The 17,095-nt window shown below is 35.7% G+C and overlaps 3 protein-coding genes across 6 annotated transcripts; 2 read left to right on the top strand and 1 right to left on the bottom strand.

The window, feature by feature from the left end:
• Window positions 1-362: 362 nt before the first annotated feature.
• trmo (tRNA methyltransferase O) lies at window positions 363-5,121 on the top strand. The gene is made up of 6 exons (XM_067403362.1): window positions 363-575; window positions 672-826; window positions 1,068-1,242; window positions 2,182-2,339; window positions 3,469-4,005; window positions 4,098-5,121. The coding sequence occupies exons 1-6, from the start codon at window positions 487-489 to the stop codon at window positions 4,328-4,330; spliced, it is 1,347 nt and encodes a 448-aa protein (XP_067259463.1). The 5' UTR covers window positions 363-486; the 3' UTR covers window positions 4,331-5,121.
• Window positions 5,122-5,277: 156 nt separating this feature from the next.
• Window positions 5,278-7,515, bottom strand: hemgn (hemogen). Of its 3 annotated transcripts, XM_067403363.1 has the most exons (5): window positions 6,812-7,515; window positions 6,644-6,710; window positions 6,053-6,143; window positions 5,568-5,890; window positions 5,278-5,442 (listed from the first exon to the last, which is right to left on the bottom strand). In XM_067403363.1, exons 2-5 carry the CDS (start codon window positions 6,699-6,701, stop codon window positions 5,318-5,320), a joined length of 597 nt encoding a protein of 198 aa, XP_067259464.1. In that variant the 5' UTR covers window positions 6,702-6,710; window positions 6,812-7,515; the 3' UTR covers window positions 5,278-5,317. The 3 variants fall into 3 exon arrangements, with proteins under 3 accessions (XP_067259464.1, XP_067259467.1, XP_067259465.1); XM_067403366.1 differs by lacking the exon at window positions 6,812-7,515 and having other exon boundaries at window positions 5,662-5,890; window positions 6,644-6,800; XM_067403364.1 differs by lacking the exon at window positions 6,812-7,515 and having other exon boundaries at window positions 6,065-6,143; window positions 6,644-6,800.
• A 2,199-nt stretch (window positions 7,516-9,714) lies between these two features.
• On the top strand, window positions 9,715-15,036 carry anp32b (acidic (leucine-rich) nuclear phosphoprotein 32 family, member B). Of its 2 annotated transcripts, none has more exons than XM_067402751.1 (7): window positions 9,715-9,932; window positions 11,708-11,857; window positions 11,940-12,062; window positions 13,033-13,225; window positions 13,310-13,428; window positions 13,510-13,582; window positions 13,678-15,036. In XM_067402751.1, the coding sequence occupies exons 1-7, from the start codon at window positions 9,879-9,881 to the stop codon at window positions 13,755-13,757; spliced, it is 792 nt and encodes a 263-aa protein (XP_067258852.1). In that variant the 5' UTR covers window positions 9,715-9,878; the 3' UTR covers window positions 13,758-15,036. The 2 variants fall into 2 exon arrangements, with proteins under 2 accessions (XP_067258852.1, XP_067258851.1); XM_067402750.1 differs by having other exon boundaries at window positions 9,716-9,932; window positions 13,675-15,028.
• The last annotated feature ends 2,059 nt before the right edge of the window (window positions 15,037-17,095 follow it).

Below are 17,095 nucleotides of genomic sequence, written 5' to 3'. Positions count from 1 at the left end.
AATTATTAAGCTGCACAACTGCTTTTAACATTAAAATCATATTAAATGTTTTTTGAGAACCAAATTAGCATTAGAGCTGCGACTGGAGTAATGATGCTGAAAATTCAGCTTTGCCATAAAATATTAAAAAGAAAACAGTTATTTTTTTGTCACAATATTATTGTTTTGCTGTATTTGCTTTCCAAATTTGACATTTATATCAAAGAAACACATGAGATGCTTTAGTAGATATTTTTCTTGTTAGTGGTGAAGATGGCCCGTGTTTGTTTGCACAGTAAACACTAGGTGGCGGTATAATACACCAGTAGAGTTACATTCCTTGAAAGTAGTTGGTCGTCCAACATTTTCCGCCCGATGGCGAAACACGTGTTCATATTGCAGTCAGTGAATCTCAACTGATGGAACAAACAAACCAGTTTCTAATCTCATCCCATAAAATAATTTAAAGTGTATAAAGCTTTCAGTTATACAGTTACTATCAGTAAAATGTCGCCACCAGTGTGTCGTTGTTCCGAACAAGTCAGAAAACTGACACAGCAAGCATCAATAATGAGAAGAGAGATAAAAAATCTCAGGTAGGTTCTCAAATCAGCATGATTATCGTATATAAGATATGATTATCCTGAAAAAGTGATTTCCTCCATTCATGTATTGGTTTGTTGATCAAACAGACAGCAGATGGATGGATCCATACGAGCACACAGGAAGCAGATGTCATCTCTTCAGTCCATGCTGACAGACTGTATGAAACACAATGACAGATTACAATCAGTGAGCAAAAGTTCGTCTCAGAGCCCCAGTGGAATGAATCAATTATTAGAACAAGGTAAAATAAATGCCACACATTGATTGACACTTTCACTTTTGATACGACTTTAGTAGACAGCATGTGTAGTGTGATGTAAATGAAAACGGTCTTGTACATTGTTGTCTATTGCTGAACTTTGTCACAATAGTCTTTGGATGAATGAATGAATGACTGTCAATGGAAAAAGTCCCTTTATTGGTCCAGATGTTGTCGTTGCCATGTATGTCTAAACTATATGTGATTCTATTTATCATCCCAGGGCGTATTCAGACGGTACCTATTGGATACATCAGCTCATGTTTTGCGGTCAAAACTGGCACTCCACGACAACCCACAGTATGCAGTTCTTCACGTGCCAGCTTAAAGATTGAACCATCAGTCTTCAATAACCCTGAGCATTCTTTAGTTGGACTGGAACAATACTCGCATATCTGGTGTGTAGAAAATAGGGTTGCAGTAATATACCAGTTTTATGGTATATCAAGGTTTGAAAAAATATCTTATCTAGGATATTGACAAATAAATTGACAGACAGAAGTTAGTCACTTATAAACTAAGCAACTTTCTGTTTGTAAATGTGGAAAATCCGCTTGACCAACTTCAACCACTGCGAAATCTTTCATCCTCACACAAAATTCCTGTACACGTGTATTCCTATTGAAATGGCTGGATTTTGTTCACAGAAATTTGCAGAACAACAGTAAATGTGATTTTTTTTTTTTTTAACAGGTATTTATTTCTGAAGAGATTTACCATTTTTACTTTTAATTTCTTTTGTTCAGATGGAAGATTTTTTTTATATATATATATATATATATATATATATATATATATATATATATATATATATATATATTATTATTATATAATTTTTTAAAAGTAAGACTTTTGTACACATTTCTATTAAAAATTGTTTTAGGTTTGACTTATAATGTCCAACCAAAGAATGTTCTCAAGGGTAAGTATTACTGTAAATGATGTATGTAGCTGATATAATATTAATAATAATAATTGTGTAATACTGTATACCATGAAACTATGATATTTTCTGAGACAGTTGCCATTCCATGGAAATCTCATACCATTGCAAGCCTAGTAGCAAAAGCATAACGTTCACCACTGTCCTCCGAGCTTAGTTGGACCGTTAAGACAATAGAAACAATAGATTAACTGAGCTGCACATTCTAAATAGCAGTGTGGTGTAAGAGATAATGGTGATCATGCAAAATCAAAAGCAAATGGGTTTAGCCATTACAAGAAGTACATTTGATGGTTGCCTGCTAATGTTTCTAGTGGCCAGACCTAATTAATGACAATTGAAAGTTAAGTACACATTTGTGTGAACTTCTTTGTCTTTTCTTTCACATTCTCAGGATCATTTTCCTTTTCCATAAGAATGGGCAAATGAGCTATAAAGCCAAAGTAAAGCCGCCCCGTCTGAATGGCCAGAGGGTGGGGGTGTACTCCACCCGTAGCCCTCACAGGCCCAATGCTTTGGGACTGACTTTGGCAAAGCTAGAAAGAATCGCAGGTACCACAACTTTACTGGACTTAATGAACTCTAGGACAGCGGTTCTCAACCCAGCAAACTTCCAGGGGGGCATCAAAATGACTTAATTATTGAAAGTAAGACAAAATAAGCATTGAAGAGATACAAAACAACCAAATATCAACAATTTATTATATTGTAATAAATATTTCTTATTTTAATTTACCTCTTAGCAATTGTTTATTTATTTGAAGAGCCAGGGTTTCCAATGTCTAGATATATGAGCCGAGGCAACCTAATTTTAAAAGTGTAATTTAATAAAATCTGTAAAAACTCCATGAGCATTTTAGGGAGGGGGGATTCTAGTTATGCTTAGCTATCAAAAAAAGAATTTGAGTAAAAAATGTTACATTTTTTTTATTCTTATCTTTAATCCTTAACCAGTAAATCATGATCAACAGGAAAAGTAATGGGGCCTTTAAATAATGTCGTGGAGTTGAAAAGGTTGAGAACCACTGCTGTAATAAATGATCGTCATGCATTGTTTGCAGTGTTATTTTAGTATCATTTAAATACTATTATAGTATTAATTGATATTTTGAATTGGCCTTTATTTTTATATGCTCAGTTTTCAGCAAGTTTTAGCAGTTTTGTTATACATTTAATCAAATTTATTTATTTATTTTTGCCTTTTTTCTTATTTCACTTGTAGTAATTTTAGTGCTTTTATTTTTTATTTAAATTTTATCTCAGTTGGCAAGGTGACTTCTTTTTTTTTTTTTTTTTTCATCTCATGTTTATATTTTATTTTATTTTAGCTTTATCTCAATTGATTTTATTTGAAAACAACTGTCAGCTAACCATTTGGTTGTTGTGTTATTTTAATTATTATTAATAAATTAACGTGAATAGATTCAATATATTGTGCAGAGATGTACTGCATTGTAAAAAATTTCAGAGGAAACACAGGTTTACAGGGATAAAAGACTTTTTATTTTTATAATGAAAACGGACAATGACTTTCATCTTAACGTGACAACTAGTGTAACGTCAAGTTTGACAGTCCATATGATATCCTGTTTACAATATGAAAATGTTTTCTTTACCTTCATAAGATCACATGCTGGATATAGCATTTAACATAGAAATAATTTATCATTTGTTTTTCAAGGGGATACACTTCACTTGTCAGGGGTTGATATTATCGCTGGAACACCTGTCCTGGACATCAAGCCGTATATTCCAGACTATGATTCTCCTAAAACAAGGACAGATGACACCAACAGTGAATATAAACAAACATCATTATTCACAGATCGTATGGATCTAGATGAAGAACCAGACACCTTAGAGGCATCATCTGAACCTTCCTCAGAGCTCACTGTTTGTCCAGCCACTTCTTCAGATTTGTCTTGCTCAGAAAGTTCTGGATCCAGTGAAGTGACTCATGTACTTGCAGAGGTTAAAAACTATCTGAAACAGCGACAGCTTTTCACTGAAAATACAGATGAAGACAAAAACACGGATGCTCCTGAAGGCGCTTCAGTGGGTACAAACCCTTTAAGTTCATCCAATCTCAAATTTGGCCATGAGGACTATAGTGCAATTGCTGCCTGGGTCAGGGCTCCTCCTGTCAGTAGCCTAGATGTGCGATTTACTGCAAATGCTGAAAAAGAGCTCAAGGAGTTTGTTCCCTGCGACAGTACAGGTATTAGATTATTCTTACACTGGAGTGTTTTCTAATGAAGGCAATTGTCATCTAATTGTCATCTGTTTTCTAATTGACTTTTGATTTAATAGACCGCACAAGACCAAAGTTCCAGTTCTTGAAAGGACCAGAGGAAGCAGTGGCAGCTATCCATGGCATTCTGTCAGCTGACCCCAGATCAGTATATCGTCGCACACGTTGTCAAGACCGCCTGTTCTTCTTTACCCTGGACACAGCTGACATCACCTGCTGGTTTGGAGATAATTTTGCTGAGGTTGTGAGAGTCAAACCTGTGCAGAGTTCAGAACTCACAAATGTTGTTTGAGGTTTATATCAGATTCCTACACTTTCAATAAAAATGAATTAAAGGATAGCTCACCCAAAAGTGAAATTCTGTCATCATTTACTCCCCTATTTTGAGAAATGTCCATACAAGAAAGTCAGTGTTCACCAAATGTTAGTTACCAACATTATTCAAAATATTTTCCACAAATAAAGGGTTAACTATCCCTTTAATTTGTCGATGATTAATTTGTGTTTTGATTATTTATTTTATTTTTTTTATTTTGTCTTTGCATGTGCAATAATAGCAGCAGGAAGTGAAATAAATCTTAAACCAAACTGATCCAGCATCCTTGTCATTAAAATAAATAAATAAATAAAACCTTCCCAACAAAACACCTGAAGATGGTTTGCAGCATAGATTGACCACTTTCTATAGATTATCATAGTGTGCTCAGTAAAAATGGTTAGAAACTATTACAAGCATTTTATAGTTTAACAAGGTAATAAAATTTGTATTTTAATCATATCGTTTTTTTGCATTTTACAATTTGTTGAATATGTGACCATTGAAGTAGTTTATAAAGTGTTGCAAATAAAATTGATTCTCAGAAGGATGATGGTTTGGGCAGAAATGACTGTAGACAAAGACCAAATATAAAACCCATTTATTTAAAAATAAGTCAGTTGTACAAACAAACAAGTTTATTTGTCATAGAGGTTAAAAGCAAAATAGCTTTTTTTTTTGCTAGTTATTTGCCATTTAAAAGTTCTAGTTATTTTACAATCACCAGGGGGCACAAAAGTGCTATACTGTAAAACGCAATTTCATATTTTTATTTTATTAACAATGTTTTTGTTGTTTTGAAAATACTATACTGATGAGTGGAATATATACACAGAAACATGAAGAATTTTAATAAATATACACTTTCTTGTTTCAGGTTTAGAAATCCTTTGAGATAAAGTAAAAGTACTAAATGAGTTAGTCACAATGTTTTTGTTTTTTTTTGCTGTAGAAAATAGATGCTCAGGTAAGTAAATTCTCAGGTAGGCTTAGGCTGTCTGATTGAGAAGGATCAGGTGGTGGAGGAAACGCTGCTGTTGAGACTTGACTTTGTTCAGGCACATCAGCACATGGCTGCTCATCATCACCTAAAAACCAACATACATTCATTTGCATTGACGAATCAATAAATAAAATGCTTCATTTTACAGATGAATAACCCAGGAATTAATGGAGACCACTATTGAAAAATGTAGGCAATTTCTCCAAATACCTGTATCAATGACAAGGCTTTTTTGAGTCGCGTCTTCCTCCTCATCCGGCCCCAGATCCTCAATCAGAAACCCCTCAAAAGGTTTTTCACTTACTGCTTCCACAGGCACCAGCTCTGGTTGTGGCTCAGCTGCTAGAACAGGCACTGTCTCTGCTGTGGTGGGTAATTCAGGTACTGTGATAGGAAGTGTGACTGGAGAAGGATCTGTTTCCTGAGCCAGACCAAGATCTTCTGGAATAACTATGGGCTGTTCTTTTCTTGGTCGACCTTTCCTTCCTGGGGTACTGTTGGTCTTCTTTTTCGCTCTTTTAAGGCTTTGTGCCCTGCAGTCAATGTTAGGAGACATTATTTGAACAAAATTTCCAAATTTGTGGATCGGCATCACAGTATCACAATGTGAGTTGAATTGAATGATTAAAATAAATAATCATTGCACAATAGCCTTTTCCAGTGCTTTTATTGGCCTCATTCAACACTATCTTTACCCATAAACCCACTGGTTGGTTGCCTTTTCCTCTGCCTCAGCTTTTCGCTTCTTCAACAGGTCTCTGTCTCTCAGTCGCAGCCGAATTCCACCTACCAAACAAACAAATCACTCACTCAGTCCTTTGCTGTTTTGCCTGCTGCAGGTTTTAGCTTACTTTGTAACCGTAGCTAAGAGAGCACCAACCAAAAGTATTCAGAATTCAGGTCATGAATGTATAAAAGAGCTGCTCAATGCATGTTTCAAACGAAATGTAGATGATTTGACATAAATGATCAAAATCACACCAGTTATAATGGTTCCAGCTTGAGTTAACCAGAGCATTTCAAATATCTTGATGCAACACAAAAATAAACAATTAGTACTTGAATATCTTATAAACTGCAGACTGTAATTACAATCCTTAAGAATGAAGAACTACTCAAAAAGTTTTTTTGTTCTTTATCTGAAGTAAAATGTTTCATCTAAACCATTTTAGTTTTTGAAAATCTAATAGACAATCTTAATAAATTGATAATGAACAAATTCAGGTCATCAAGCTGATCATCAAAGTGATTCATTTAGTGGTTTTGATTCAAAAGTCATACACTACCTTCGTCAGAATCTTTTACTTCAGACAGCGGAATCTCTTTTTCCAACGTCTCTTCCATTTTGTTGTCCTGTCACATGAATATGAAGTATTGAAATGACAGGGCTGAAAAAAATTGTGCCCATTTACTTTTCCTGCCGCTAAGAGAATAATTATCTGGTTAAACATTACCGTAGTGCTGGGAGAGTTCTTGCAGTTGTGCTCTTATCTTATTTGCAAAGGTGGAGGACTTGGCACAATACTCACAGAAGAAAGTAAAAAAAAGGAGGTCATGATGCTGGCTGCCCCTGCATATGTGACTGTTTGCTTGTCGTCAAGAGAGATCACTGCTATTCTTGACTTGGTCAAGGATCATAGACAAACATGTAGCTGAATGATCAATAAAAAATATAAACTACTGTATATAAGTTTAAATTAATCTACAGCAGATTGACCTAGACAAAGAATAGTACAGTAAAACAAATCCTGAAGATGTATTTGTCATTGTGAAGAGCTAACTTTATAAGTAACTTCATATCACAGGAGTTGAGCAAGATTCTTCACTAAAGTGCTTCAGATATCCCATTTGCAACTAACAATTTTTGGTTTCCAAAACATTTTGGGAACGTTCACCAAATAGACATCCTAATGTTCTCTGTTGGCTGGTCAGAGAGTTTTTCTGTACACATCCTCTTAACGTTCTTCTAATGCTCTCCTATACGTCAATAATCAGTTTTATGTTTTCTGTTCCTTTATTTATTGATTTCATAAAACGGAGATTAAAATGATTGAATTATTCAAAAATATATATATAAAGGTAGCCTGTGGTCTATAAACAAATGAATGAATCCACACACTGACCAATTCTGAAGATACACCACTGTTTAAAAAAAAAAAAAAAAAATCTCACCCACAAGAAACTATTCCTTTTGAAAGAGAAAACAACCATGCTAACATTAAAGGCGTTTCTCCATTCTGTATTTCCATGTTATTTGAATACTCAAAAAAGTAGTACAGTGCCTGCCCCTTTGGCCTGTCATACATAACCATTTTATCTCTGCTGCTCACTTTCTAGGCGTGTTCACAATCAGGTCAAAACATATTGAGGTCTGCTGTCCCGCCATGTAGATACTGTGCATGACTTCTCCTTGGACAGCTTTGAGGTTAATGAATTAAAAATGATCATAGACATTCATCATTTATCTTATATTAAAATGATTTAACATTTTTTATATATATTCATTACAATTTTTGCAACAAATTACTTTCCCCTAGAACTTTGTTGCATGTCATTAAAATGAAATACTTTGTTTTCTTCTCTCCCACTGCTATAATGTGGTTACCTCCACCATAATAACAAAATAACAGCAAACAATATTTTAATATGAAGACTCCTTCAGAACAGTTGATGCCAGTATGTGGGATATTGCATTATTCTTCATGAAGAAAAGCCTCCAGTTCTTTGTAGGATGAAATAAATGTTCAAAGATGTCCGTAGACAGATAGGCCATGGAAGGTGTTTGACTCCACTGTGCTGAAAATGGTCTTGTTTTGCAGTTTATTTTGAGTTGCTTTCATCCTGGAGCAATGGAATAGCATAAGAGAAAAGTGTTTGCACCACATGCACTGTGTACAAAACAGCCTCATGTTTTTTGGCCATTATGTACAGTGCAATCATTGGACTTAATGATACCAATAAGATGGCTGACCCTACAATTACAAACCTCCTACAATGTACATACATTGCTTGTTAAAACTGGGTCAGGGGTTCTCATAATTCAGTACTTTTTTTACAGTCCTGCAGGGGAACTGTCTGTCTAATGCCGTAGGTGAGCTCTGACCACTGTTCTTTGTCAGTACAGTTTGTTCATGTCTGGCAAATGAAGTCATTATTTTCTAAACAGTTTCCTGAAACATTAAAGAAATAGTGTAGCTACAGTTGTGAACAATGCAGTTGCAGTAGACTCTGGAGCCCCTTTTGTCCTGGCTGCCTCCTGTTGCGTTTGCTTATATACAGCATAGGCTAGTTTTTATCTAAAGTAATATGACTCCCATTTGCGTATGCTTTTGTATTTGTTATTTATTATTACCCTTAATTTTTGTCTCTATTTTTTTTTTTTTTTTTTGTCAAAATGTAGAAGCAAAATGATGCCCTCTCCTGGCAAGTTCCTATACAGCAAGTGAACTTGTTGAACAACAATCTTTATGCAAATAAAACACACACACACACACACACACACACACACACACACACACACACACACACACACATATATATATATATATATATATATATATATATATATATATATATATATATATATATATATATATATATATATAAAAATCCCTAATATGTATATATAAATCCCTGATTTACCCAACCTTTGACACACACACAGCTTATTTCTCTGTAATAGTAAGAACATGAGAAAAAACTTTATTCATTTTAAATAATTTAATAGTTGGTGTATATAGCTAGTGTGGTTTGCTTCCCAGCAACAGTGTTAACAAATAAACATAATACCTAGAACTATATGCATAATAGGGAAAATCATATATACACTATACATTTTGGATATAAATATAGTTGATGAGAGAAATATCTGGATAAATATATTAATATGTATTATCATTTTTTTTAGTTAAACGTTCAGGATACATTTAGGATTTAAGATCTCCTTGTCTATTCTTTTTACACGTATTATTTGAGTCAATAACCATCAAATTGGCTATCTGGGCTAGAATAACTAACCTGATGCAAATAAAATGTTGATGTTTAACGTTACACGTTTTAACGCAGATATTCCATTAAATAAGGCTTTTTCCTAGCCAAATGATGTTTTAATGTCCTAAGATGATGCATGAATGTGTATATAAAAGTCATAATAAACATTCTTTATTGATACAACATTAAATTACATTAAACAAATGTATGGAACCATTCCAACCGAATATACTGTAATTACAAAATTTCGACAAACTTTTCATTACACATAATGTGATGCAGCACTGTCGTTGATCTTGTGTTTGTGTGGCTGCAGTGCGCGTCGTTGGCCAGAGATGGCGCTATTGAGTATATATTTGTTTCAGTGCTGTTTCCCTCCATGGTTTCTGCTCTCCCAGAGTAACTTGGCGCTGGGCTCAGATCATTATACAGTCCCATATTCTCCCTCCATTAAGGCATCTTTCTACCTTTTGGGCTGAACAGAAATTCCCCCAGAACCCAAGAGGGAAGAGTCCAACTTTTGAGGGCGATATGGACATGAAAAAGAGGATTCATTTGGAGCTGAGGAACAGGACACCATCTGATGTGAGTAATTTTGAGCCAAACCTTTAGTTTTGTGCTCAGCCATGCTAGCTGTGCTACTTTCTACTTCAACTGACCTGTGTGTAGTAGTTTAATGGTAAGCACATGGGTGTAATACCCCTGGCACAGAGAAAGTACTTCGTGTATATTTACAGCATTAATGTTCATTCGTCTTGTTTTGATATGAAAGGATCCTGACTGTCTAAGCCATACTGAATAGTTTGGAAAGCTGAAGGCATTATTGCAGCATTTTAAGCCCCCCATGCTGGATGTGTGTATTCATGATCTAGCACGCTTTTATGCTTAATATTTGCTCGTTTTAACATCGGCGTGGTACGACATGGATGGGATGGTTTATTTCACCGTGGTGGCCATGTTTGTTGCTAACATGAGGCGCCGTTTATTACATCCACTTAAAAGCCAAAGTAATAAACCAGATATATCTGAAGATAGCCATACCCCAACACATTTTCTTAAATATGGTCACATTTGTCTCCCTTCGCACCACAGCATAGCTCTTCCTTTGATACGGTGTTCAGGAAGAGTAATAAGACCACAGGTTCAAAAAGTAAAATGAATATGTAATTTGACGAACATACAGTCGCATTATGATTTTTTTTTTCTTAAGAGCACCAAGGCTTATCGATTATATGAATAAACTGATATTTAAAAAAAAGTTTTATTAAACTGCAAAGAGATGTTTAAAAGTAATCTTAACCATGTAATATCCAACACATGTATTTGTTTTTAATGAGATCGTGTTGAGTTTTATTCGTTATATTGTTTTCTCGCAGCTGCGAGACACTGATTCCCGCCATTACTCCCCACGCGCCACTACCGATTAAACTGACGTTTATACTCAATAAATACTCGCGCTGGTGCTTTTCAAACATTTTAAAGGTAGTAAGTAGCATAACGTGTGCAAAAACGGAAAGAGCGTCTGAGTAAAAAGAAGCTAACGTTACATGTGCTAGTTTGGTTGAACAACCCAGCGGAAATGTTTAAATTCAGTTATAAAATCAACTAAACATCGCGTAAAATATTATCCTGCAAGCTAAGTAACCGCATAAAGTCAGGTTTTAAAACGCAGCCTTTGAGTTTTGTTTCATGTGTAGAGTTTTTCTGTCAATATAGTCTATCTGAGGAGGCGCCATGTTGTCATGAGAGAAAGAAACTCTCCATTTTTGTCTCACTAATTTCCGCTCTGTCTTCGTCTTTCGCAGCAGGAATACGCCATCGACATATTGCTTCCATCTTACAAAAGCGCCTAAATACATTCCTTTTGCAGTTTGTCACACAAAATTTCACAAAAGACGATGGTGTCTTTCGGATATGTCCATGTTGTCTGGCTGTCGGCGTGTAATCTGCTGTTTTCTCATTGGTGACTCGCTGCGACAGTCTGAGCCATAGGGCCATACAACAACAGCAGCAACCGATTAACAAACAGTGTTTAATGGTTTTCACGTTAGTTTCTTGCCTAAACTCTGTATGAACACATGAGGCAACTCAAAGCGTCCAAATCCTCACCAAGCTTTAAAAACAAGTTTATTTGCAAAAACCCATCTTTTGTTTTTTTTTTTCAGTTGAGAAACAACTTTTTTTTTAACCAGCATAGTTTATCGCCTCCATTGAGCATGTCCATGTTGGCCAGCGTGTCCTACACCCCCGATTGCTAAAATTTGCTGCACTTACATTCTTTAATGTTAATGTTGTTGAACCTTATTATTAACATGTTAGTTACATTATTTACATTTTGCTCTTATGCTGGTTCCTTCTAGGTACGAGAACTTGTCCTTGACAACTGCAGATCAAATGAAGGGAAAATTGAAGGCCTCACAGCAGAATTTGTTAATCTTGAATTTCTAAGTTTGATAAATGTTGGTCTACTCTCAGTTTCCAACCTTCCTAAACTCGGAAAACTTAAAAAGGTAATCTCACACATTGTTTACTGATTTCTGTTAAGCATGTGCAATATCTTATTTGTGTTCTGATATGTATTTTAATTTTCAGTTGGAACTCAGTGACAACAGAATTTCTGGTGGCCTTGATGTTTTAGCTGAAAAACTCCCCAATCTCACACATCTAAACCTAAGTGGCAACAAACTAAAAGACATCAGCACATTGGAACCCTTGGTTTGTACAGACTTCCTGTTTCATGAACTTGCATATTTTACACATGAAAGATTCTGCAGCTTAACCCTATTAAGCATACTGTATCATATTTGATGCACACATTTATAAGGCCTCTAAATTATCAACATAATTAAAACTGAAAATCCTGTTGTACACAATCTTCTAAATGCTTTATGATATCTGATAGTGTCTTTTTTACAGAACACTTACTTAAAAATGATGTTAAAATGGGAGTGTCAAATATGATACATCTGGCCAGTTAATTTGTACATCTCTCAATCATCTACAGAGCTTCGATCATAAAACTAAGCTTTTAAATGTCATAATATTGGGAGATTAAGAGTGACAACTGATATTTATATGCATTCTAGGCAAGTAGTTTGCTATACTTTTATAAAAATCTCTGATTTACCATTATCTGAATTTCATTTTCACTTTTTGGCCATATAAATATCATTAACTGCATCAAATTGGATATTTTTGCTCTGTTTGAGCAAAATTGAGGTGTTTTTTTTTTCCTCCTTGCATATGATCTCTCAATATTCTGCATGGAAACATTTCTTTTTTTAGATTTAGTTTTTAGGATTTTGTCTAAAGGTTCAATAAACTGTTTTTATGTAAAAAAAAAAATATATATATATATATTTCACATGTCAGGCTTTACAGGGTTAAAGTGGCCCAAAAATGAAAACTATCATGTCATTCCAAACCTGTAAGAATTTTGGTAACCAAACTTGTTAGGGTTTCCATTGACTTCCAATGTATGGACAAAAAAGACATTTTTAAAATAATACTTCTTTTGTATTACACATAAGGAAAAAAAAAAGTTTGGAATGACATAAGAGTGAGTAAAGGACAATTATCACTTTTCACAAACATTTGAGCTGTGCTCATCAACAATAATTGTGATTAAAATAAAACAAAAAATGGAGTTGTACAGTTTTGTGATTGATTGCGTTCACTTTGGCAGAAAAAACTTGACCATTTGAAAAGTCTTGACCTTTTCAATTGTGAAGTCACAAACTTGAATGACTACCGGGAAAGCGTCTTCAAACTCCTTCCGCAGCTCACATATCTGGATGGCTATGATATGGATGACCGTGAGGCGTCGGACTCTGACGGAGAAGCTGATGGCGATGGAGTCGATGATGACGATGATGAGGGTTAGTGTGGCCAGCTTTCAGTTTGTTTAAACGGCTGTTAATTTTTTGGGTTACCGGTGTCCATATATGTTGCTTTAATCACAGAAGGAGAAGAGGAGGAGGATGAGGATGGAGAGGATTTTGATGAAGAGGAAGATGAGGATGAGGATGAAGATGAGGTTGAAGGTGAGGAGGATGATGAAGATGGCAGTGGAGAGGATGAGGTATGAGTTTACTATTATGTGTTGCTTATGGAGACTAAGAATACAGAAAACCTATTTAATTACATGGCTTGTTGGTTTCAGGAGGAAGACTTTGGTCAGGATGGAGAAGTAGAGGATGATGAAGATGATGATGATGACGACGATGATGATGAAGGTGAGTTATGTTCAAATGAACCTTTTTCTGATTTTATGGCTTCTTTTGGTTCCGTTGGTGTCCAAGTAGTAAGATTGTTTTCTCTCGCTCAGAAGAAGAGCAAGGAGGAAAGGGTGAGAAGAGAAAACGAGAAGCAGAAGATGAGGATGATGATGACGAAGAAGAGGATGATTAAAAGCCAGTGAACAACTCTGTTACCAACCCTTCCCTCTCCTTCCTTTTCAACAACTTGGCTATCCCATCAACCTATCTCCCCCCTTACCCAAGCGCTAAGCTCCCTGTGGGGGCAAGACTGTACCGGACGGGTGGAGCTGTTCATATGGAGCCTACGAGCTGAATGAAAGCCTTCTGGATCGGTGGCTTACTCAGCATTCCACAAGTCCACTGTCAATCCCCTGCCCGTTTGTGTTCCAAAACCTCTGGGGACTTTGGGGACTGGTATTTAGTTTTGGTCTGTGCTTTTAATATTTTGTTGAAAGTTTTTCTTTTTCATTTTTTTCCCTTTTTTTTTTGTTTTTGTTTTGTTTTTGTTGACATTTCCTACCCCTTTAGTTTTTGTTCCAAATTTCCCAATAAGATTGCTATAGCAACTGTGTGACAAGCGGGCCATAATTTTAGCGTGGCAGCCTGTGGCACAAATCAAGGTTGTAGCTACATTTTTACTTTCTGTAAGACAAAAACTTTGTAAATAAAATAACATTTTGTGCTTTGCTCGCTCTCCTATTTCTCTGTACTTTGTCTAAACGTTTATTTGATGACTGACAATGAGAGGTTGAGGACTTGTGTGTTTTAAGACAATCATTGCCGATACTGTAAAGCTGCAGAGCAGCTGGAAATATTGATCTTTTTTTTTTTTTTTCAGATGCACAATTCATGATACTGTGGCTTATTTTCCATTTGTATTTTATAATTTTGTGCATTCAAAATGAAGTGAGAAGAGCTCATTCCATTCAAGTTCACTGCTGAATTACCATGACTTTTAACTTTTGCCAGTTTTACTTATTGGGATCAAATGGTTGACTAATAACCTGTAACATAATCAACATGCAGCGACAAATATAGTCAATCAGAGGCCCCTCAAAAGTGTTCTCAGAAGATACATGTTGGTAAAGCTATATTAATGTTGATCAAATCCCATCAAGAATCAGATAAAATATTTTTACTTTATAAAGTCTTGAGATTTTGTTAGAGTTCATCATACATTGATAATGACTTCTAACATGGAGCCATACATATGACCCTATCACATATAATTCATTGCAACCAGCTTATTGTAGTCACAACATTCATACAAACATGTATTTTATGAATATTGACCAATTTGCATTTGCTTTCAAGGAAAATGTAACTGAATTGTGATCCACAAGCATATATGTTCCTGCATTCCTGGATCTGATTATTGAGGCCTGTAATAGTCCAGTGACTTGTTACCAAGATAGATTTGGTAGCACAAAAAATATAAAATTATTGTACTGGCTAACCAAACTTTGTTTAAATTGTAAGAAATTACACATAGAAAGCCCATGTATGTACAATACAAATTTGAGAGCTTGCCCTGACCTGACATTTATTAAAAATATGCTTGTCTTTACATCACAGTTCAAGCATTAGGTTAAAATGACCTTCATTATATATAGACCTTTTCACACTGTATTCCAGTGTGATCTTTTGTTCACTTTTTACTCAACAGCTTTAGCAAATTTATATTAGTTGGGAGCAATTAACAATTATCTTAATTTCAGACATTTGTCTCATAATCCTTTTGAGATGAGATATAGAAAGTGTGAGAACGTCCCTGTGCAACAGCTACAGGAGCTTTAAAATGTAATTTTATTCTAAATTAATTCCAAATTGCCTTTACTTACTGGGAAGTGGTTGCATTTCCTTTCACAGCCACACGAGGACACCACATCTTTTGTTTTCTGTCTTAGTTACACAAAAATGTGTAGTTTTATAAACAGGGATCATGCAGGTCCCCTAGAGGACAGAACAAGCACCCTACAGGTCTGTATACAGTCCTACTGCTGTCCACGTTCTTGTCCTGTCAGATTTCCTAACAATCTACAGGAATAGGATTGCTATCTGAATTTGTAATATACCCATTGTAAAATATAGACTTTTTTATTACTATTTTATTACCATTTTCAGTAGACTACTATAACTGTAATTCTAAGAATCACGACTAGTAGACTATTACAGGTGCTGGTCATATAATTATAATATCAAAAAAGTTTATTTCACTATATCCATTCAAAAAGTTAAAGTTGTATAGTATGTTCATTCATTACACACAGACTGATATATTTCAAATGTTTATTTCTTTTAATTTTATGATTATAACTGACAACTAAGGAAAATCCCAAATTCAGTTTCTCAGAAAATTTGAATATTGTGAAAAGGTTCAATATTGAAGACACCTGGTGACACACTCTAATCAGCTAATTAACTCAAAACACCTGCAAAGGCAATTAAATGGTCTCAGTCTAGTTCTGTAGGCTACACAATAATGGGAAAGACTGCTGACTTGACAGTTGTCCAAAAGATGACCATTGACACCTTGCACAAGGAGGGCAAGACACAAAAGGTCATTGCAAAAGAGCTGGCTGTTCACAGAGCTCTGTGTCAAAGCACGTTAATAGAGAGGTGAAGGGAAGGAAAAGATGTGGTAGAAAAAAAAGTGTACAAGCAATAGGGATAACCACACCCTGGAGAAGATTGTAAAACAAAACCCATTCAAAAATGTGGGTGAGATTCACAAAGAGTGGACTGCAGCTGGAGTCAGTGCTTCAAGAACCACTACGCACAGACGTATGCAAGACATGGGTTTCAGCTGTCGCATTCCTTGTGTCAAGCCACTCTTGAACAACAGAAAGCGTCAGAAGCGTCTAAAGACAAAAAGGACTGGACTGCTGCTGAGTGGTCCAAAGTTATGTTCTCTGATGAAAGTAAATTTTGAATTTCCTTTGGAAATCAGGGTCCCAGAGTCTGGAGGAAGAGAGGAGAGGCACACAATCCACGTTGCTTGAGGTCCAGTGTAAAGTTTCCACAGTCAGTGATGGTTTGGGGTGCCATGTCATCTGCTGGTGTTGGTCCACTGTGTTTTCCGAGGTCCAAGGTCAATGCAGCCATATACCAGGAAGTTTTAGAGCACTTCATGGAGATGCAGATTTCATTTCCCAACAGGACTTGGCACCTGCACACAGTGCCAAAGCTACCAGTACCTGGTTTAAGGACCATGGTATCCCTGTTCTTAATTGGCCAGCAAACTCGCCTGACCTTAACCCCATAGAAAATCTATGGGGTATTGTGAAGAGGAAGATGCGATATACCAGACCCAACAATGCAGAAGAGCTGAAGGCCACTATCAGAGCAACCTGGGCTCTCATAACACCTGAGCAGTGCCACAGACTGATCGACTCCATGCCACGCCGCATAAAGGAGCCCCAACTAAGTATTGAGTGCTGTACATGCTCATACTTTTCATGTTCTTACATTTCAGTTGGCCAAGATTTC

The sequence above is a fragment of the Chanodichthys erythropterus genome, chromosome 12 (assembly GCF_024489055.1).
Source record: "Chanodichthys erythropterus isolate Z2021 chromosome 12, ASM2448905v1, whole genome shotgun sequence".
NCBI lineage: Eukaryota > Metazoa > Chordata > Actinopteri > Cypriniformes > Xenocyprididae > Chanodichthys > Chanodichthys erythropterus.
This window is presented reverse-complemented; position numbering and strand designations above follow the sequence as displayed.